The sequence below is a fragment of the Dermacentor silvarum genome, chromosome 4 (assembly GCF_013339745.2).
Source record: "Dermacentor silvarum isolate Dsil-2018 chromosome 4, BIME_Dsil_1.4, whole genome shotgun sequence".
In the NCBI taxonomy this organism is placed as follows: Eukaryota; Metazoa; Arthropoda; class Arachnida; order Ixodida; family Ixodidae; genus Dermacentor; species Dermacentor silvarum.
Genome location: NC_051157.2, coordinates 66,480,487 through 66,502,683, shown reverse-complemented (window position 1 = coordinate 66,502,683; position 22,197 = coordinate 66,480,487). Strand labels below are relative to the sequence as shown.

General features: G+C 47.1%; 1 protein-coding gene across 1 annotated transcript; it reads left to right on the top strand.

The window, feature by feature from the left end:
• Nucleotides 1-1,997: 1,997 nt before the first annotated feature.
• On the top strand, nt 1,998-20,370 carry LOC119448670 (solute carrier organic anion transporter family member 4A1). The gene is made up of 9 exons (XM_049666456.1): nt 1,998-2,239; nt 7,934-8,218; nt 9,128-9,336; nt 10,241-10,340; nt 10,801-10,922; nt 14,361-14,522; nt 17,204-17,293; nt 19,264-19,676; nt 20,075-20,370. Exons 1-9 carry the CDS (start codon nt 1,998-2,000, stop codon nt 20,273-20,275), a joined length of 1,824 nt encoding a protein of 607 aa, XP_049522413.1. The 3' UTR covers nt 20,276-20,370.
• Nucleotides 20,371-22,197: the final 1,827 nt, after the last annotated feature.

The following is a 22,197-nucleotide window of genomic DNA, read 5'->3' as shown; positions in this document are numbered from 1 at the left end:
CTTAGCATCACTTCGTATAGCCACGACCAACTAGGAACCGATCAGTTCCGCTGTGTCTTTAGCCTTGCGCCACTAGTGCAAGCTACCGCGAATTTTTTTTTCTCTTGCTTTAACTTATGATCTTGTTTCAGCAACGATTTATCTAGCGTGACCCGGTTTATGCAAGAAACAACATTTCTGAGACCAGAGTTTTAGTCTCATTTCATTTCCTTAAAGATGGGAGCCTTAAGGAAATAAACTAAAAATTCCGGCTTCAATTCAATTCTTCTTTATAACATAAGGGACGGAAACACAGCAAAGTTAACTTATTAGGGAGTTTTAGTATAGCGGAAAATGCTTACGTTAGCGTGCGACGCAACGCTAACGCAAAGAAAGGCTGCACTGCGCGTTACAAAGTAGTGTTTTAGAATAGCGGAACGGAGCAAAACGCTAACGCAAATACACTTGGGCGCCATCTCGAAGCGGTTACAGCAAACATGAGCAAACCCTCTCGTTAAGCCTACTCCGCCGCTAATCGAGAACAGTATATCGAAAACAACGTTCATTTGTCACCTGTACGCTACTGTCCAATCATCATCACACAAATCTAAAGCAAACACGAGCATTAGTGGGGAACGAATGAGCCAAACAGTGAAGGCCGACGACTCGATAGATCCGAAGTGGACGGCTCTCGCTTCAACCGGCGCCGCCATCTTGCCCTACGTACGGAATCCCTTGCGTGCGTTAGCGTTGAACGCTATATTCCGGAAATAGCGTACGTACGTAAGAGTTCTTGCTACGTTTATGTTCTGCGCATGCGCAGTTTGCAGCACGCAACGCTAACGCTAAATCCTTGCATTTACTGTTTTCCGCTATACTAAAACTCTCTATTACCCCGTGCGATCAGTTCGAAAGGTGACTAGAAACGTTTTCAAAAAACGATAATGGTCTGAAAATGAAGGCGATAAACAGTTGTAAACGATATGCTATGGTAGGTGCATCGTTATACATGTACTTGGTTACCATATATAATTATTGCAAACTTTTTCTTTTTGCTAAGCTGGCTGATCGTTATAACCGATGTATCGTATGCGGTATTATATGCGGATTGCATTGTAAATGAATAGACATTTACTACATGCCATCCCAAGCATCCTCGCCATCCCATATTCGGCATAGAGCCACAAAATCTCGGGAGTGGTATATCAAGCTTTCTGCATGCCGCCGTATATCAACAAAATCAAGCTTTCTGCATGCCGTCGCACATAAGGCACCCCGTTTTCTTCGCGCTACTGCGAAATCTCAACGCTCTCGGAGGACATGATTTCGTGACACTCGGTACGTTACACGACATAGCTAACTGTGCAAAGGCCCTTCATGGTCCTGGTCGCTTGCGTAGGTATAGCTTTCTAATTCGTGTACAGCATTTGTGAATATAGAGGAAGTGGCTAGAAGTCCTTGTGTTGCAGAGCTCTGGCGTCATATCTCGCCACTTGAGCTCCTAGTGCAAAAAAGATCTGCAAGGAGGAGCTGACGTCTTCCTCTTTACACCTGTCAAGCAATGCGGATGACAGAATGATGCCCACTTTATAGATGCGTGATCGCTTTTTTTTTTCGTTTTTTTTTTCTCATAATGACTTGTTGGGCAAGTTAATGAAGGCAACCGAAACCGAAACAGCTCTGGTAAAAGAAACACTGAACGGTTCCAGGAGCGCCTTTTTTTTTTTTTTTAGGGTCCGAATTCACAAAAAGTTCTTACGCTAGAATGTTCTCTAATCCTGCTGCTAGACCAGTTATTAGCCAAGGCGCCCGGTCAGTGGCAAAGAACATTTACGAACGAAAAGCTTTTTTTGAATTCGGCGCCAGGTTTTTCTTCGAACTATTCCCTTTGCCATGGTAGCCGTGTTAACTTTTCTGAGTCGCAACTGTTGCTCCACCGGCGAAGCAAGTCATATGTGCCACGGGGTCCGCACGCAGTCCTTGCGCAGAGTTGCTTTGTTATTCCGCAGCGGCGCATCATGTCTTTGTTGCCGACGACGAAATTCGCGGCCGACGTGGGCCAATCCTCGAGCAGCCTGTCGACGCAAGGCCACTACCAGGACGTGTGCGTGCCGCCAGCCGATGTGGCGCCGCTGCCGGAGCCCGCGCGCAAGATATCGCTCACCCAGCTGCCCTACATCAAGCACGCTCGCGAACGGGACGAACGCTGCGGCTGGTGCTGGTTCCGGCCGGATTTCCTGCTCAAGCTTCGACATCCCCGGTACTCAACTGCCACTCGGCACCGCCGTCACCGCTTTTGCTACTTAGGCTGATGGACAATTAAGAATGGTCAGGAATGTTTTGCTGCAAGCGTGGTATGAAGTACAGTCGAACCATGATATATTGAATCTAAAGAGGGATCACAAAAAAGTTCGATCTATAGGTAATTCGATATATAAAATAAAAATTTTAAACAAAAATCTTCAAGGGGATTTTACTGCTGTTCATTATACACAATAGTTCGTTATATGTGGGTTTGATATATCCGGGTTCGACTGTATAACGAACTGCTGTTTGTTATACATAATAATTCGTTATACAGTCGAACCCGGATATATCAAACCCGCATATAACGAACTATTGTGTATAACGAACAGCAGTAAAGTCCCCCTGAGGATTGTTGTTTAAAATTTTTATTTTATATATCGAATTACCTATATATCGAACTTTTTTGTGATCCCCCTTCAGATTCGATATATCCGGGTTCGACTGTATTACGCTATATACGCCTTCGACTCACAAAGGCCGATGAACCTCTCGCATCGTGAATTGGTATATTATAAACTTTTTTTCGATTGTCCACAAAAATTGTGGTGCAGGAGAAACTAAGCTGCAGCGTAGCAGGCTAGCGGAATCTTGTAAATATCAAAATGATAATTCCAATGCGACAGATTGAAACATAAATCTCTGAGCCATAATGTCTCATGCTGGGCCCCTTAGAGAAAACGCTTCTATCTAGCGCTCGTATCTCTGCAACAGTTGCCCATGTAATCTTTGAAACACACCAAATACCAGGGCGAGTCAATTAGCTCCGGAAGAGAGACGAAGAGAGTGCTGCGGGAGAGAGAGAAAATGACGTTTATAGGATCAAGCGCGTCGTATATACTTCTAAGAAAGAGATCGCTCTAAATCTGTTTCTGCCTACAACATGCGAATTCTACTCGTTTGAAACATTGCTTTCAGTATTATCACGTTGTAGTGAGGTTGAAGAACCATACAATGCTGAAACTCACCTGGTCTATTCACAAAAATAAAGATTCAGAGCCCTTCCGCTACTGTGAAGATGAAAGCCAGCGAAGCTGTGACTATATGGTGGGTCTGCTGTAGTGAATATTGCCCCCACGATGAGAATGGGCGTATCGTCGTTGGGCATCACCCAACCGAAGATGTCTATCATGAACGTTCCGGTTGAAAGAATCGCTCAAGTCTCTCCTGAAATCCAGGCATTAATCTTTTACCTTTAACTAACTCGCGTTGAAACCTGGCTGTCGCAGCGGTGAAATTGGCGCTAGCTTTGCCGAGGCGTGCCCCACCGTTGTCGGGTTCCTGGAGGGCAAGACGACGCTGACGTTTCGCCTCAACATCGCGCTCCCGCAACTCGAGGTTGGCGGCTCTTCACTGACGTCTGGCCTCAGCATCGCGCTCCCTCAACTCGGGGTCCGCGGCGCTTCGCTGACGTTTCGCCTGGGCTTCGGAATCCCTCACGCTAGAATCGGCACGTCAACGACGAGCCCTTTCACAAGCGCGTTCGCGGTGGCGTTGCTACGCGGCTTTGCCATTACGACGTTGCTACACGTTGCTTTGCGTTACGACGTTGCTACGCGGCTTTGCCAAACGCGGCTTCGCCATTACGATGACAGAGAAGTGAAATTTAGAGGACGGTTAAGCTTCGCCTTTAAGAGTGGAACGTGATAGCATTCAAAGATTTCTGGCTGCTTATCAGGCTTTTTTCTCGTATATTCAAATTACAATCCGATGCTATCACGTCTGTAGTTAGTGGTTAAGTCATACTTTACGATTTTTTTGACGGATTTTACTTTGAGGAATGCAATTTTTGTTCACTAACGCCTTGCGCCACACGAAGGGCCTGCCCGCTCGGGGTGGTTCGGGATGATTATTTCCGCCAACGACGCCGCCACTTACGCCGACGCCGGAATTTCTGCGACATGGGGCCCTTAACGCGGTCGCGTTAATATTCTACGCTGGAATTATTAGCGGCAACGCAGCCAGCTGTGGAAGCAGACAACGACGATGAACGCAGAAACATTGGTTTGAAACGTATACCTTGAAAAGCCTCAGTCATTGCTCAAGGTAATTTTTAAGTATAGTCTGCATATTTATTAACCAATTTGGGAAATCTTACTTTTGATGATATTGTTGTAAGTCATTTTAAAATTACCTCATATTCTTTAAGTACGCGCTCGTGCTCGGCACGGCATCCAACGGCACGAGCGCAAACCAAGGGGCACCAACGAGCCAGCTGCAAAAGAAGGCGACGACGCTCGAGCCAATGCTGATGATGATAGTTTTTATTGCGGTAGCAATTATATGGACACTCCAAAGCAGATTTCTGCCGTCGGCGTCGCCGTCGCCGTCGCCGTGAGGTTCCGTATGACGTCAACGGCGATGAAATCGTCGCCGCGCTCCGGACGCTGTACGTGCGAGTGAAAGGGCGCGAGGGACGCGCGCTTTCACGGGAAGCGAACGCACGTCGGAGAGCAAACGCGCGTTCTGCGCCGTGCTCCCTGAAGGGCTGCAGAATTAAGCGTCTATTTCCTCCTTTCCATATATAGAGAGCAAACGCAAATTTTCCGTCGCGCGAAAGTCTGTGGGGAGACGGGAGGGAGGGAGGGAGGGGAGGCGACGTTTAGCTGCGGCACCAAATACGTATTTATATAAAAACGCCGCGCGCGTTCAGTGCGAACGCGGGCAAAACGCCGACGGCGTCGACAACAGTTCTGCGCGTTGCTGGTGCTGCTGCATGTCCAAGTTTATACAGCTGGTAAAACTACTATCCTTACTCCGTATAGCTCTCTACTAATTTGCTATCGCAATTGGTGCTTCGCCTTTCGAGTGAAACTGCGACAAATTTTTTTTTTCTACACGTGGACGCGATCCTTGGTAGCTAGCCCTTAACAGCTTTGCTGTAAAACCTCTTACACTGGAATTGTTTCTAAGAGAAAGTTTCAGGCAATCCTGATGCTGGAGATATTATTAACGAAAGCGGCCGCCCAGTGGTACTGAGAACACTTAAGAACAAAAAAGTGGTCGCAGTTTCACCTGAAAGGCGAAGCATCAATTGCGATAGCAAATTTGTAGAGAGCTATACGGAGTAATGATAGTAATTTCGTCCCTGACTCTTTACTGGGCAAACCTTGTGACCAGAAAAAACAAGTAACACTCAAACCACAACGATAGCTCCGAGCACTGTCTTCGGTATAGCCGCAACCTGAACTACAGGGGTCAAACGCGTCGGCTCTTTATGCATGAGTCATCGTGCATTCTAGCGTAATCTCTGGTGCTCACGTGCATTCCGCTACTCCTTGCGGATTCCTTTTTTGTCAAAACTATTGTGCAGTGGAATCAGCTGTTTGAAGAGCAAGCGTGCTCTACAAGTGAATATTTGTTTGTTTGTTTTTTCCTCCTGTAACCCCCCCCCCCCCCCCCCCTGCTATAACGCCTTCGGGCAATGCGGATTAATTCTAGAATAAAGAATAAATAAAGAATGTACTATACCACTTTTAGCATCGCGCATGAAATCATTAAACAATGTTTTTTGTTTGTTTTTTTTTCGTTGTAGTAGAATGGGTGACAACATTCGGGAAAGTTCTCATACATGTAGGCGCGTCTTGCGCTGAGCGATAAGTTTGTCACAGTGGTTAGCCGGTGAAAAATGGTTACCGGAAAAAGATAAACCATGTACGTTTGTCAAATATGTATGCAATTAGCTACTTACAAAGCGAATTAAGCTTTCTGAAAGCCCGCGCATTCAGAAGCCAGCGATATATTCTTCTGCAGAAGAAGCAGTCCTTACACGTTGGAACGTCATATTTACTTGTACGAGCTCCACTGCTATGTCAGTTAAAATAATTGGCCCTAGAGGTGAGCTGTCGTCTCACTCATGCGAATTCGCGAGCAGACACAATACATAGCACTAAATAACCATAGGTGTTCTAAACTGGTGCGCTGTCACACAAGTGCTGAGCGGATAAGATGGATATCTGCGAGCACACACTCCTTACCACTGATGAGTCAGCACTAACCGACAAGCGTACCGGGTGCCTGTGTGTGTGTGTTTGTGTGCGTGCGCGTGTGTATGTATGTCTCGTATAAGCATACACGTTACGAAGTAGGATAGTTTATAACATAGAAGTTGAAAACGGCATTCCATTCTGTTTTCTCATGAAAGAAAAAAGGAAAAGAAAGAAAGCAGTGTTAGATCAAAATAAGTTATTTTGGATCAAGATAAGGCTAACTGTGATTGTGGCGTGCAGCTCAAGAAATGATATGAAACTTCATTCACGTGAAAGGAAGCTTCCCTACTGTAAAATTTAGTAAATATATCAGTTTTTCCACCGCTGTTTTACGAGGGAGCAGTATGGAACACGCTGAGTCTCTTTCACCATGCTGAGAGAGTAAGTTTTTCAAACACGTAATTTTTCTTCCTTTAAGAGATTTGTGGGACGCATTTCACAGGTTGTAACAACGTTATTTTCTGCATGACTGACCTTTTCTTCGTCTACAGAACATATTCCATCACATCAATCATCATCGCAAAGTAGGGATCATGCGAAGCAAATCCTTCCTAAAATCCTTCCATTCAGACTGGTAGCACTTTCTTAAATAAACAAATACCTTTTTTCATTTGTTGTTCTGCGTACATCACAACATTGATTAATTAGGAGCTCATTTGTATAGCTTAACTAAACTATAGTTGGCTGCCTTATGTTCATTTGCTCTGCATTAGAAGCCCGCGCTACCCTCTGCAATGTCAACCGGCCCTGGGTGTATAAATGAAACAGATGTAATAGCGCTTAAATGCCCAATGCGGCTTACTGGCGCTTATACAGTGTATATGAGCGACCATCGATATTGGTATAAAAAAGGAGGGCCGCTTGCACTAGTGGTGCAAGGCTGAAGAAACAGCGTAGCTGGGGGTCGACCAAGGTTTACGAAGTTTTGCTAAGTTTTTGCTATGTGTTACTATGTTATGCCAAGATTTTACCGAGTTTTGCTATTTATTGCTATCTTATGCTAAGATTTTACCTAGTTTTTACTATGTATTGCTATGTTATGCTAAGAATTTAACGAAGTTTTGCTATGTAATACTATGTTATGCCAAGATTTTTAGGCGGTGCAAACGATGTGCTCGGCGCAGAGACACTAGGCAATGTGTCGCCGTCGCGACGTCATGGAGCTTTATGCGAAGGCCGTGAACGAAGCGGTTCTCAGTGACGTCATTGATTTTTCTTTCTCCGCCTACACGGCTATGGAAGCTTGGCGATGTACGGGAAGCGGTGTTGCAGCATGGCGCGGCCGAGCGCAGACATGCCAGGTGGTTGCTAGGCGACGCATAGTGACATCAGAGCTAGGCGCAGCGCGGCGCGTCTAGGAGAAGCGATGCGGAAGTCGGAGCGGTGACGTCACGACACCTGTGCGAAGCTCCGCGAAGCCAGGCGCAGCTGTGCCAAGTGGTTGCTAGGCAACGCAGTGATGTCATAGCTCGGCGGAGTTTCTGCGAACGATTTGAAGCCGAACCTCGAGCTTAAACAGCTACGCTGTTAAAACAAGCAACGGTGCAAAACACTCCGCTAGCAATGGCCATGTTCGAAATGAGGCTCCGTTTACCTAATCGTACAGGACAGCGTGAAGCGTGTCCTCGGCTCTATACTACAGAGTCCCGACACCCTCGCAGGTACGTGCTGCTGGCCCTGTGCTGCATGGTGTTCCTGCAGGGGTTCGTGGCGAACGGGCTGGTGTACATGGTGCTGCCCACCCTGGAGCGGCGCTTCGAGCTCAAGAGCCTCGAGGCCGGCACCATCGTGGCCATGTACCACCTGGCTTCGTGCATCTCGGCGCCGCTCGTCACGCTGGTCGCGGCGCGGCGCAGCAAGCCTTTCTACCTGGCCATGTCGGCCGTCGTCATCGGCATCGGCACCATGGTCATCGTTCTGCCGCACTTTATGACGCCCCACTACATGTACGGAAGACGGTTCCATGAAACCTTATTTTATCGTCTTCGTCTTCATCAACATGAACGGTCTGCCGTTTACATCTCTCGCGGTACCATGACAATGGGCCGGTCGAGTGGCCGTCCCACTGTCTTTGATGATGGCTAGCTGACCGAAGGAAAGGGAGAGAGAGGGGAGGGGGGGGGGGGTCAGCTGAACTCAGCTTTGGGCATTGGTGACGGCGTGGTAGCGCATATACGTACTTCTGCGACAACCGACAATGTTTTATACTTGCCTAATGGCGTAAAAGCATCGGCACCAACATAATCGTCATGAAGGTATGTTGACTATTTTTAAGAATAGGACGCTCATAAATCACAAACAGAAATTGTAACTTTGTATTTGTGCACGGTAACACAAGATTTCGCCACAGGAGCTGCTCTTCGCGCCTATACGTCATCTACGGTCTCCAGTATGACCTCATATTCCTCAACCGGTAGGCGTGTTCGCTTAGGCTACACCGTAAACATTATTATCGTAAATGACGGGAAATATCTTGACAGCTCTATTTCCAATCATTTGACCATCAAACTGACGGCAGGCGGTCATTTTGTAAGGCGTACACCACAACGTACGGCATACGGCAGGCAAAGAAATCGCGTTATGTTCACAAGCGATTTCGTTCTTGTGTTTTTTTTTTTTTTTCATGCGGGATTTAGGGGCCTCTCCTTCTCTCCTTGTTCACGGCGACAGAAACGACTTTTCGACATGACGCCGATGGTTTGTCAAAAATGATAAAAACATGACAGTTAAAGTGACGGCTGGTTTTTACAGTGTATATCGTTTCAGTAAACACAATAGGCAGCTAAGTGTTATAAAAGACTGAACAGCGAAGACGAAGGCGAGTAGACTTGTGACATGACAGACTCTCACCGCAGGGAAGAGGAGCATGAACGCGTGAGCCTGTGCCCGAGCAAAGGAGAAGAGAGCTCGCTGTGCGGCACGCCAGCCGGTGACTTGCGCCGCTTCCGGTTCATCTTCTGGGCGGGACACTTCATCGTTGGGGCCGGTTCGTCGCCCATGTACACGCTGGCGCTGATTTACCTCGACGAGAACGTGCCTACCACCCTGTCCACCAAGTACATAGGTGGGCTTCCCACTTGGCCGTTCCCGCTTCGTCGTCGCTAGCTGTAAGCGTGCGCGCGTAGCGATGGAGTACACGACCAAAGCCTACCGGCAATAAAAAATTGAAAGGTTATTTTAAGGGCGAGTTGATTCTCAATCGTGGATATGAAGTTGCGCTGCATGCAGTTATAACGAGACACAAACGAAGAAACATAATTGCATCCTGTGTGTGATGTTGATCTAACCTAACCTAACCTAACCAGCTATATGCAGTGCAACCTCACATCTGTGATCTATTGGCGACGTCAACGGCTCGCGAGCTTTCAAATTGTCGGCATTTGTTGACGAGGCGCTAGAGCAAGTTTCTTAACCAGGGATGTCGAAAATACTTGGCGGACGGGAAGAACGAAGCGGTGAGTGTGTGGTCACTTGCCTGCGCGACTGAGTTCCCTGGCCAAGTATCTGCAGTGACAGTCATCACCTTCTTACGCCATTGTACGGATATGAAGTTGCTGCTGTGGCGTGACAGGGCTGCCAATCAGTTTATTGCGCACATGTTGTTCCTTTACCAACTTTAGCCAACTTCACTATTCGTTGTGGCAGCGCCCTATGGTGCGAAGAAAATATAGGGAATGGTGAGCGTAGATGTTGAACGATGCTTTGCTGCTGGGCATAATAAACTATTCGCCGAACTCAAGTAAAAACTATTAGTTTCGAACTGTCCTCGTCATTGAACGCTATACTTAGTGACAGAGTCGCGCAATAAAGTGTGAGCTTTCACCTCAACCGAGTTTACGCTTGATGGTTTAGCAAGCCAATCCAAAACATTAAATTGCGTCGATACACGAAGTGATGTGTCTCCAACCGGCTAAGTCGTCACAGAAGGAAAAGACATCTATACCATTCTCTTCTTTCAAACTCCGCAGCGACTTACCAGGCAACGTCCCTCCTCGGAACGGCCTCCGGCTTTGTACTATCGGGATACATGCTCAACATCTACACCGAGGTCTCGTACGACTCTTCGAGGTACGAAACAACACGCCTTCACAAATCCGTAGACAAAGCTGTTAGGCCTAGGCTGTAGCAAACACGTCTACGGTTTTCCGCAGTTTACACTTCTGTTGCATTTTCGCTCTAATTGTGCTGACATTGAAATTCACCTGCTCATTCACGATTCGTCAGATCACGTCGCTAATACTTACAGTGAAGTGTACAACGCAGGCTGGCATAGGTCGCAGCGCCACTGCGGCTTTGTAGTCAAGTTCCGAGAGTGCTCAGAGCGCTGTACGAATTTCGTTCATCAAGAAATCGTCGCCACTCTTTTCGTAGTGCTAAGAAACTCATCGCGCATGCGATGTAGCATGCGCGATGTAAGATGTAAGCAGCAATCGAGATGCAAGCAGCTTTTACGGCATTCGATGACTTATCCGTCATTCCAAGCTCGCAAATTACCGCATTCTTTCTCTTCCTCTCTTGGCTCGTCCAGGCTGGGCCTGACGCCTCAGAGCAACGTCTGGATCGGCGCATGGTGGCTCGGTTATCTGATTGGCTCCATTTCGTCCATCATCGTGGCTTTTCCCACAAGCCTCCTGCCCAAGGAGCTGCCAAGTGAGGCCAAAATATTACACAAGTAGTAGAAGTTAGTAGAAATTGTAGAACAAGTTAGTAGAAACGTAGGACGGAAGGATTTTGTGAAGTCGCCCACAGAACTTTATTAGATTTGGTTGCCGAGAAAAGGCTGAATTTATTTGGTAGTCAGGACATGCGACATGGTAACCAGCTCGAAGTCGCGTCTGTGACCACCGTAGTGTGCTCCTCAATTTCAAACATGGTCCGGCTGGTGTAAGCTGGTGTAAGCTGACAGCACTTCATCCAAAGAGCAGCGCCGTCAAATAAGCGAAGAAACTGATCGGGTTCATGCATTTTGTCACTGCATGTTTTGTAATAGAAACATCGGCGCACAGGCGTAACGTCAGCGTTTCGAACGCACGTATAGGAAGCATTGCTGCATGCGTTATATTTCTGCAGGCAACGGCGGTATTCACCATATGCATCAACACTGCGACCTATACGCTAATGACGTGAGCTTGGTTTAGACTTTATTTGCGAAGATACTCTCCAAATGCAACATCGGTAGCCGACTGTGTATTTGTGCAACCTGAAAGTGTGCTTTTATTTTTGCATCATGATAGTAACCTTGAGCCCATTCCGTAGTAGTGCTCCTGTGCTGCTTCATGAACTTCAACTACTGCAAATTATTAACCCCGCAAAATATAATGTTTTGATCACGTTGTTCAAGCCACTTAACGGCAACCTTCCTGTAAGCATTTTCTGCAAGTCATCTCTCGTTAACACAAATGATACTAGATTCTCTATTCATAACAGCTTCCGTCTACCGATGATCCGAATTAGTTGCGGTAAACACACTTAATACTTAACAGCATTATCGTTTTGGAATGACCTCCCGTTAGACGTACTCTTCTTGTACTCGCAGGCATTGTACTCTACTTGTTTTTGCCATAATCATGCTTATGAGTGTAGCCAATAATTTATGCATTTGTAGGAGTTACCTAATCACTGACATATGTCATATTTAGTTGGCAGTTTTTGTTATTATTTTTATTGTAACTACACACACTTTCAGTGGTAGTATCTACTGTAAATTTGTATTTTTTTCTTTGGTGATTTTTATATGTACTACATCTTTATTTTACGTACAGGAGGTCCCCATCCAGCTTTACGCTCTGGCACCTCCTCCTGCATACTCCATTATGAATGTGCGCCACTGACTAACCTGAATAAATTGAAACTGAAAAGGCCCGCGAAAACTCTATCCTTAGATTTCGCTAGCATATAAAAAGAATTATATGCCACTGAAACCACTACATAGCGGTTACCTAAGAATGCTTACTCGCTGTCGAGAGGTCGAGTGGTTATATTCGCCCAGCTTCGATGTAAATCTCTGCAGCTAGAACAATCTTTGAGTATGATCTTGTTAAGATATGTGCTAGATAATAGCAATTACGAAGATTAGAAGGATAAATTTCAATCAATACGGCTCAGTTGTGTGACGCCTTTAACGCAAGGGCTTCAGGAATGCCAACCGAATTCGTCCGTTTGATCTATTGTGTGTCTCGCCCGCGTCGCTCTTCTGTATTCCTGCGCTTACTCTGCCACAACAATGTTATCTAAGCCTATGGTGACCCTCCCGATTTCGTGAGCGCATTATACAGCGTCCCGTGCAAGGCTAATTATGAACTATTATGCGTACTGACCTTGGAAACTAGCTATTGACCCTTTTCGCGGAGCAATTCGTTCGCGCGAGAAACGAGATGGCGCTTTCGGCGGCGTGCCATACGGTGGCTCAGCGAAGACGCACGAATACGAAACCATGACCGCTTCTGCCCTGTTTCTGTGCGATCAGCCGTCGGAAATGCAACTGGCTTCGATCACGCACTGTGCTCAATTCAAGATGTGGAGCGGTGAATTGAAAACGTGCGCAGTACTTGGCTGCGAAAATAGTGACTGACATATTAAGGAATGGAATGAGCATGTGTGACCAATTAAGTTCACGGACCGTTGCTACATACAGACAGCCTCTGTTGCCGGCCCGTCCCGATGGACGACTTTCCTTGTCGATAAAAAAAATCACTTATCCGCTAGCGTTGTATCGCTAACCTCCAGAGAAAACACTTAAACCCCTGAACGCCGGCAACAGTGAGTACCGCTCATTAAACAATGACAAAAGGAGTAGCGCCGCTTCCTGGCATAGTAAGTTTCGCGCACGTTATCTAAACTCATCGACACTCACTCACACGCGAGCTTACGCTCACTCTATCGCCAACGTATTAAGAATGTGTGAATGGGCGCACACTTGAATCAGTGCGCCAAAGCATGGGTGACCGCGACTACACAGACAGCACACGAATGGCCGAAGCTGAAGTTTCGTGACGGTCCACAGGAGTAAGCGAGTTACGAGCGATAATACATATTTGCTACAAGCTCTTACACAGTACAGAACAGCTACGTTCCAAGCCTTGTGTCCAGCAAGACTGAGTACACTTGCGAGCGATTAGGCAGAAAATAATCAGGCAGTGACCGCACCGACGAACTTCACTGAGTCAGAAACGTGACAAACAACTGCTTCAAAGTGTTTGCCAAATAAAGAACGAAGACCAAAACACACTGATCCTGATCCAATTCATAATCGGAAAGCTTGTATAGCTTGGAATATGTTTTTAGCCTCGTTTTTAGAACAAGCACCATACTCGCTGCTCACGCCGTTTGAGCAAAGCTTAATGAGCTTCGAAATCGTTTTTACATGTCCTCTGAAGCTGTCGCCAAAGCTTCGTGTCGACCACCCAGTCGGAGTCTGCGATAACTTCCGAAACAGAGGTTTCCTGAGCCGCTCCGGGCGTCATGCACACCTTTTGTAAACACGGAGGCAACGAAGGCAGCTGAGGCAAGCAATGGACGCGTCATCACGTGATCAAACATGGCAGCGCCCACGGGCTTGCCGCGAAAAGGGTCAATAGAGCGCCAGCATAATGTCAAGTTGTGACGATAAAGAATTACACACTGCCAAAAGTGTAAGTTAGGAATTTAACTTTTTTTATTGGGCGAATGTGTGCCCAGATACGCAAGTAAAGCTGAAATCGCAACTATAGCGGCGAGAACAGTCGTCGGTCGCCGAATATAACTCACGCATCAAGTACGTCCGCTATTTATGCATGTATCACTGTACATTCCAGTGTAATTGCTAGCGCTCGCGTGTGTTCTAGATTGTAAAACACTATTCGTGTCGCACGCTGCAGTATGATTAGACCAGACTCTTGCGCTATAGAATCGGTGACATTTAATAATTTAGAATACAGGTGGTGCATAATAACACCGGCGAAAAGCAAAACTATGTTACGTGTGACAATATTTCAAAACAAACTTTATCACGGTCCTTTTCACTTTTCAACGTAAATGTTCTGTGCCCTTTCCTGCCCCAGCTCACTGCCGTCGTAATAGCCGTTCCGTATCTTTTTTGTGCTTTGTCAGGTCAGATATGGGCGAAATTGGAGAAGAAATGCGGCGCCGCCGGTAAGAAAGGCAAGAAGCCCAAGGAAGCTTTTGGCGGCTTCAAGGACATCCCCGGCCACGTCAATGCCTTGCTTCACAACGCGACGTACATGTTTCTGTGCCTGGCCGGCACAGCAGAGAGTAAGTTCAAAGCCTCGCTGTGCATTGAATCTGAAGATGCAGTACAGCAGTATCAGTTTTCAAGCGCACGTCATTTTCGTCATTAGGCGTCTTGCCGGACGACTATTTGATCCAATGTCAAGTTGTTGCCTGTATATGAACCGCTAAATTGAGTGCGTAGAATTTGTATTCAAGTCTCAAAGACTGACGAGGTGAGAATAGGAAATGTGGCCTGCAACTTGTCAAATAGGAATCAACAACGAGAAATCAGTCTGTTTTTGAACATACTTCGCTAGCCGTACCACTCGCTAATTTATCTTTCACTATGTGGTCACTTGCTCCCACTATAACCTTGGCGACATACTGGGGGCTCGTACCGCTCGTGAGTGTTCGCATTTTTCCCGTCGGCACTGACTGCGTTCGCAACACGTGACGTCAAATTTGTAAATTTCAAGTCACTACTAATGGTTGCGATACCTCGGCATTCCTTTCTTTTTCTGTAGCTCTAAGGTCTGTAGTGAGTTTCGTGTAATGCCGGGACAAGGAATGACCTTCTTTGTTTGCACAACTGTCACATCCCAAGTCCTCGTCTCGTGAAAAAATTCGTAGCGCCTTTCAAAAGGACGGCTCTAACATATACCGAAAACATGTTGGAACTTTCGCAGTTATAGCCAGCCTGCATGCGTGTTCATCAAAAAAAAGAGGCACACTTACTTGAGAATGACCTGACTGTGAGAACAGGTTGTCAGTATACAGCTGGGCTGTTTTTGCTGGGGTACTATGCTGGTCCTTGCGAGAAGGCCGGTCTGCAGAAAGCTTTATTTAGCATGCGTGACTGTGATTGCGAGATGAACGTGCGAGGTCGAACGTTTTCTGTGTATCACAGTTGTGTGCGTTGAACTACGTGCCTTCACAAAAGTGTCACCACCTGGGTCGTTTGAAATAGTAGTCGAGTTTAGGACAATGTCCACCTGCTAACCTCTTCAGGCGCTGTGTACACAATTGTGAACCCCATGAAGTGTTTTAAAAGCAAGAGCACTCAATAAAATAATGACATTTAAAACGTACGTGTCGTGTACAAGGGGAAACACTTTTGATTGAACCTGTGCGGCAAGCTTTAATAATACATGTAAACTGCTCTATAGTAAAACGAGTTCGAAGGTATACTGCTGGATGTTTGCCCTCGGTGTTGATCGCTTTCATAATTTTGACAGTTTATCCAGCGCAGGCCCTCCACGTGGTGCAAGGTTTTGGTGAACAAAAATAGAATTTCTCACAGTGAAATCCGCCAGGAAAATGGTAAAGTACGACTTTACCATTCGGCGTTGGATTCGCCGTCGGACTGTTTACCAATTGGCGTCGGATTGTAATTTGAATGTAGGAGAAAACCTAATTCTGCTACGAGGAAACTCAAACACAAACCCCTTTTCCAGCATTTCTACCAGACCTACAGCCGCGCGTTGCGATGCGAACGGGTCCCGATAACGCTACTCTTAAAGGCGAAGCTTAAGCGTCCTTCAATTTTTTAAAGACGATAGTCTTTCTTGGGGAACTTAAACGCTGAAAATTTGGTCTGTCTGTCTGTTTGTTTGTATGTCTGTCACCCGATTCAGCCACCCGGCCAAAGTTGGACCACTTGCTTACCGCCCACACTACTTAAACTGGTACGGCTGTTCATACTTGTGAACGTTATCGATCACAAAGTAAATATTATGCATATCTGAGGCGCAACATCACTAGGTAAGTATTAGGAGGTGTGTTCCTTTAATAGAAATACATAGATACGTAACTCTAAAGACCCTAGTTTCTTAAGCTGCGCTGAAAATTCCATGCTATGCGCGCCGACGAACGACGTTCCCCGACTGCGCGCCGACGAGCGCCCTCTGCCATGGAGGAAGGAAACCCTCTGCACAAGCTCATGTTTCCCGATGTATTGCCAGATGGCGTCCATGTCTCACGCAGCGCCTCCTCAATTTTATCAATGCCAGCCAGATGCGGCCGATTCAACATAAAGGAAGCGCTGTCTGAGGCAGGGCAAAACATAAATGGCCGCTTGATGAAATAATGCGGTAAAATAAATCTGTTCAAACAAACCTCCATTGCATTTATCATGCCAGGACGGAAATGGTACGAGAACAGCATCACGGGTGGCCGCGGATCAGACCAGCACTCATGTAGTACGGCCAGCAGAAGACTATCGTCTTTCGACGACATTTGCAGCGAAGCACGCAGATACGCGGCAAATATTTTTTAATTAGCTGGAAAAGTGCTTTCCAAGTGGGCTAGACATGTATGAGTTGATTTTCTGATATCTGACGTTCATTGTGAGTGTTCTCACATAGAGTTCACATTCTGTAAACTTAAACAAACGCACTGATGAATTGAAAATTCTTAATCATTTCGCTGCTGTATTTTAAGGATGCAAGGAAAGTGGCGAAACTAAATTTTGCATGAAAGAACTTTATTTGGGCCTGAAAGGGCGAAAAAATTATTTCGACAAAACCACTCTCTTCAAGATGTCATAATCATCTGTTCGAGGACTTGATAGCAGTAGATATTTAACATCTCATGACTGGCTTCCAGAATACACGTATACATCGTATCCTAACAGCTTGCTTTCCATCAGCAGATATTGTATGTTCTTTGTCAATAGCAATTCTTATAAACGACAAGCTAGCTTATTTTTCCCCTCTGCTTTACAGCCATGATAATGACCGGCCTGGCGACCTTCATGACGAAGCTCTTCGAGTCCCAGCTGGGCATAAGCTCCTCCAGCATAGCCCCGATACTGGGTACGTAAGCATCCAACTGTACGGATACAACGCTGCTAATTCTTTCTCCTCTGGCACTTTCACTCGCGAATGTAGCGTGACCAAAGTTCACCACAAATAAATTTCTATGGATAGCTATGTATTACAATTCCCACTTACTCAACTCGACGTGCGCACCTAATACTTTGTGTACACACTTTCCGAAGAAACTGCCGTAGAAATACCTATTACCTATCTTGTAACTAGGTTTGCTCGAAACTGGGTTTGCGTCGCGCACAGACTACATAGCAGTGGTGGTGTCTGTGCACGCGTGTACTTTGGAGGCCACAACAGGCAGTGTTGTAGGAGAAGACGAGGTCGCTGCGTGCTTTACAGAGAGGTTGTTCTTGAGAAATGGAGGGATCCGCTGTGAATAACTGCTTGTGTCGCAGTGAATTAGTTCATAGTCAGAGGAATTGCCTAAGTCTGCTTAATTATTAATGCGAATAGCTTCCTTGGCTTTGCCAGACCGGTTTTCTTTCCGGCTGTCTAGCTATGCCACCAAAAATGTGGGCCCATCTCGAAGGTATTGCAGTCTTAAATGTGTGTCAATCGTGTGTGCCACAGGGTAATGTGTTACTGAGTATGTTCCGCTCTTCGATGAACCTCTGTGACGCCAATTTGGGCCACTGCGCATGTGCCACTGGGCATGCGCGGACTTAACGTCGGCGCCGCCAGAACATGGGGCGTGTCCGGCGCGAGAGAGGCGCCCAGCTGCAGTTGACACTTCAACATGACGCGTTTCGGCTATTTGCATACTTGTATGGTCATCGTAGATGAGTTCAGCCCGAATTTTCTTCTTCCTTTCTTGTGTTCAAGCGGTGACTCGTATTATACCAGCACGACTTCAACGTTGCGCTCGTAGAATACGTTACGCGGACAGCACCGTCTTCCGCAGCCCCGTACGATTCATGTTGCGGCATTTACGTACTATCCCTTCAAGACGCTGTGTGCGCAATGGTGTACGCCAAGAAAATGCGGCAACAGCAATAGCATTGATGAAAGTAATGGTACTTAAAATGTGTCGCGTACATCTTGAAACTGTTTTGATTGGAATAATATTAAAAGTTTTAATAACGGGTTCAAAATGTTTTAGGAAAACGAGTGGGAAGGGAGACGGTTATGTGTGCTTGCTCGGTGCGAGTATGTCGTATGTAGTGGGTGCACTCCTTTCATTGTTTTAACAGCGAAGCTGTTTAAGCCAGCCGTAATTAGTGGATTGGGGTTCATACCAAGAAACGATCAATAATTATTATAAAAGGAAATAACTTTCTTGCCGAGGCGGGATTCGAGTCCGCGTACCCACGGTCCCAAGGCGTTCGCACGCTCGTGCTCTGCGAGGTGAAGAGGTTGTGCGCGCTATGCTCGGGAGAGAGGTAAAGAAAATGAGAGCGAGAGAGAGAGAGAGACGCATTCACGGAGCGGGTCTGTTGGAACGCCTTGTCGTCGTTGCAACGTGGTGGAACGCGGTGTCGGTGTTGCAAGCTGCGCTATGCAACGCGCAGTGACGGCCTTAAATCCGAGACGCGCTAAAAGAAATTATCATCATCATGAGTAATAAGAGGAAAAGTTCGCGCGCACTTCTGGAAAATGCTGGGCTACGATCGCCCAGCTTAGTTGTTTCAAGCGTTGCGCGGCCGAGTGCAAGGTTATTTCGCAATGTGTTGCATCAAGCATAATTTTGAAGTGCCTGGATGGGTGCTTTTAAAACCTGCTACACACGAAATAGTTGATGTTCTCAAATCTAATGTTCCTGTAGGGAGTTTTCCCATGGAGTCCATGCTCTGTAAACTTGACAAAACTGACTAATGAATTGAAAATTTTTAATCTATTCAGCAGCTGTATGCTTTTTTTAAGATTCTGGATATGTAAGAAATGTGGTGACAGTAAGTTTTCAGTCAACAAAATTCATTGGCGTCTGAAAGGGCTATACTACGTTGCTCTCGATGCAGAAGTTCACATTACGTTGCTGTACGCGAAGCTGCTGCTGTGCTTGTGCGTTGCTGCAGGCAGCGTGGCAGTTCCGGGTGCGTGCGGCGGCATCCTTCTGGGCGGCTACTGCGTGCACAAGCTGAACCTGGACATAGACGGCATCGTGCGCATGTGCCTCATGTGCTCCGTGGTTCCCTGGCTAAGCAGCTTCGTGCTGCTCTACAGCTGCCCAGCCCCGACCTTCTTCGGCATGAACCACACGTCGAGCCGGTTCTACGTGTCCAACGTGTCCAACCAGTTCGACCAGCCCTGCAACGCCCACTGCAACTGCCCCATCGAGAACTACGACCCGGTGTGCGGCAAGGACTTGGTCACCTACTACTCGCCCTGCTTTGCCGGCTGCAAGCGGGACTACATCTACGAAAACATCAAGGTGCATACAGCCGGAGACTACTATGCAGCCGGCCTTTTGCTAATTGAATCGGTTCACCAGTGTTTGTCTAAAATACTGAACGTTAGCAGGCCGATATTGAATCAGGAGGGAAAGGCTCGCCTTTTGTTCCACTTGCATATCTTTTTTTTTCTTTGGGAATATGAAACTTTTGAAGGAATATGCTCATAGGAATGCGCTTATATTAAGCCTCATGCATTCAGCGAACAGTGTAGGAAAAAAATTCTCCAATGCCTATCTTGGATTCGCTATCTGTTGACTTAAGCGTTTTCTTGGCATACTTTATAGAATTGGTATTTTTGCAGAAAGAAAAGCATGGTGCTTGTGGTGGGCTGCCTGTGCGTGTATAGTAGACTCCATCCACCTCTGTGCTTTCGCAGGTGTACACGGACTGCCAGTGCATCTCGCACCCAGGCGTGGAGACGATGGTGCTGTGGGGACTGCCGCAGAAGGTGCAGGCGGACCGGAAGAAGTGCGTGCGCGAGTGCAACGCCCTGTTCGTCTACATGACCGGCATATTCCTCTACATTTTCTTCACCTTCCTGCTCTACACGCCGGGCGTAGCGGCTACGATACGGTGAGCGATCCGGCACATGCGCCGGTTATATTGAGGCTCACGTCGTCTCCTTGCTTTCTTGCAGGTGCGTCGAGGAACACTTGAAGGCCCTCTCACTGGGGTTTCAATGGATGATGGTAACCTTATTAGGTGAGAGCGCAGCTTCCCAAAGAACATCTGGCCGTTGCGCAGTAGGCTCAAGACAGCATACTCAGCGCTTGTCAAATTCTTGACACTGACGCGTTTGTGCATGAATCACGTGACGCGAAAGCGAAACATCACTACCGGGGAGAAACTATCCCACCAAAAACGCGGCTTTTTAGCACCTGAAAGCGTATGCTGTTGTTCCTTGCATTTACAGGCCATGTAAGGGTGTTTTCGATTACGCGCTGTTATGCGCAGGGATAACTATTAAACTGCACGGCAACACACCACACAGATCGCGCTGTGTGGGGTGTGTGTTCCCACCCAGTTTCAAAGTTGTCTCTGTGCATTACAAGCGCGTAATCGAAAACAATGTATAACCAACTGGCCCTCGATTCCTGCCTTACATGTAGGGGTGAACATGCTCAAATCGTGGAGGTACGATATCTCCTGCCACAGGCAGTACAACTATCTCACTCAAATTGGACACGTAGACTGTTCTATATCAGAAGAGGAACCATCAACACTCTGTCGTTCCCAGATAGCTTTCTTGAATAGGTCTCTCCCTGTTTGCAAACAGCTTGGCGTCCGTCCGAGCGCCTAGCCCATATGTCTCCGCCGAGCGGGCGCTGGTTGGCAAAAGACGTCCAGCCGGCCGGATTTTTCTGCATATAGGAGCGGTGCTTGTGTGTAAATTGCTGCAATCGCAAATTCTGGTATTGAAGTTTTCTGCGTTCACAGCACCCACGAAGAGTGGTTAGAAAGTACGGAATTGTCTATAGAGTAGACCGTCCTTGTTTTACTGACGCAACAACATAGTGTTTTTGCCAAATACTGGGTTCCTTTAAGTCAATATATGATTATTTCACAAGCATTCCTCGTCGATTGTTGGTACTAAGAACGACATCCGCTTAGAGGCCATGGCGTTGAGCTGCTAAGCACGAGATCACGAGATCCGATCCCTGCCACGCCGGTCGCATTTCGATGGAGGCGAAATGAAAAAAAAAAAAAAAAAAAAAGCGCCCTGCATTGGGAGCACGTTAAAGAACCCCTGGTGGTCAAAATTAATTCTGTGTCCGTGTCCCCCGCTACGCCGTTCCTCATAATCAGATGGTGGTTTTCGCTCGCGAAACCAAAGAATTGAATTTTATTGCAATAGCAGTTATATGAACACTCCGCTACAGGCCGTTGCCGTCGCCGTGCGATAACAAGTGCGATAACATGGCGCCCGCGTGCCGTATGCTGTGGGGGCGAGTGAAAGTGGCGAGGAAGCGCGCCGTCTTCCATCTCGCCCAAGTCAGCAACGAGGGGGGGAGGCAGCTGGCGGCAGCTGCCTGTGGTGCTGCTGAGGGCGGCCGCGCGATCCGAGCTTGAAAGCGATCTGTGGTGGGTACAGAGTCTAGGCGCGCCGAGGGTTGATGGCTTCGTGTGCGCTGTGTTCTCGCCGCTTAGTTTGCGCTGAAGCGAGAGGCAACAGGAAGGTCAATTCGCTCGCTGCTGCTGCCACTCTTCCTGAAGCCAGGGTTTTGACAGCGAGTGTCCGCGGTTATCGAGTGAAATGTCTGCCTGTGCGGGCGTGACACCATGCTTGTTAATTTAGTTAGTAAGCGAATGTTTACAAGTTTACATGGCCGATAAAGCTACTATCCTTACTTCGTATAGCTGTCTATTGTTCTTCAATCGCAATCGATGCAAAGGTGGAAGTCCGTGCAGTGAAGCGAAATGTGCAGGTCCCGCCAGGAACGCAAATCGACTGTGTTGTGTCTTCGGAAAGGAACATGTGGTTGCCCATTATGCTCCGCT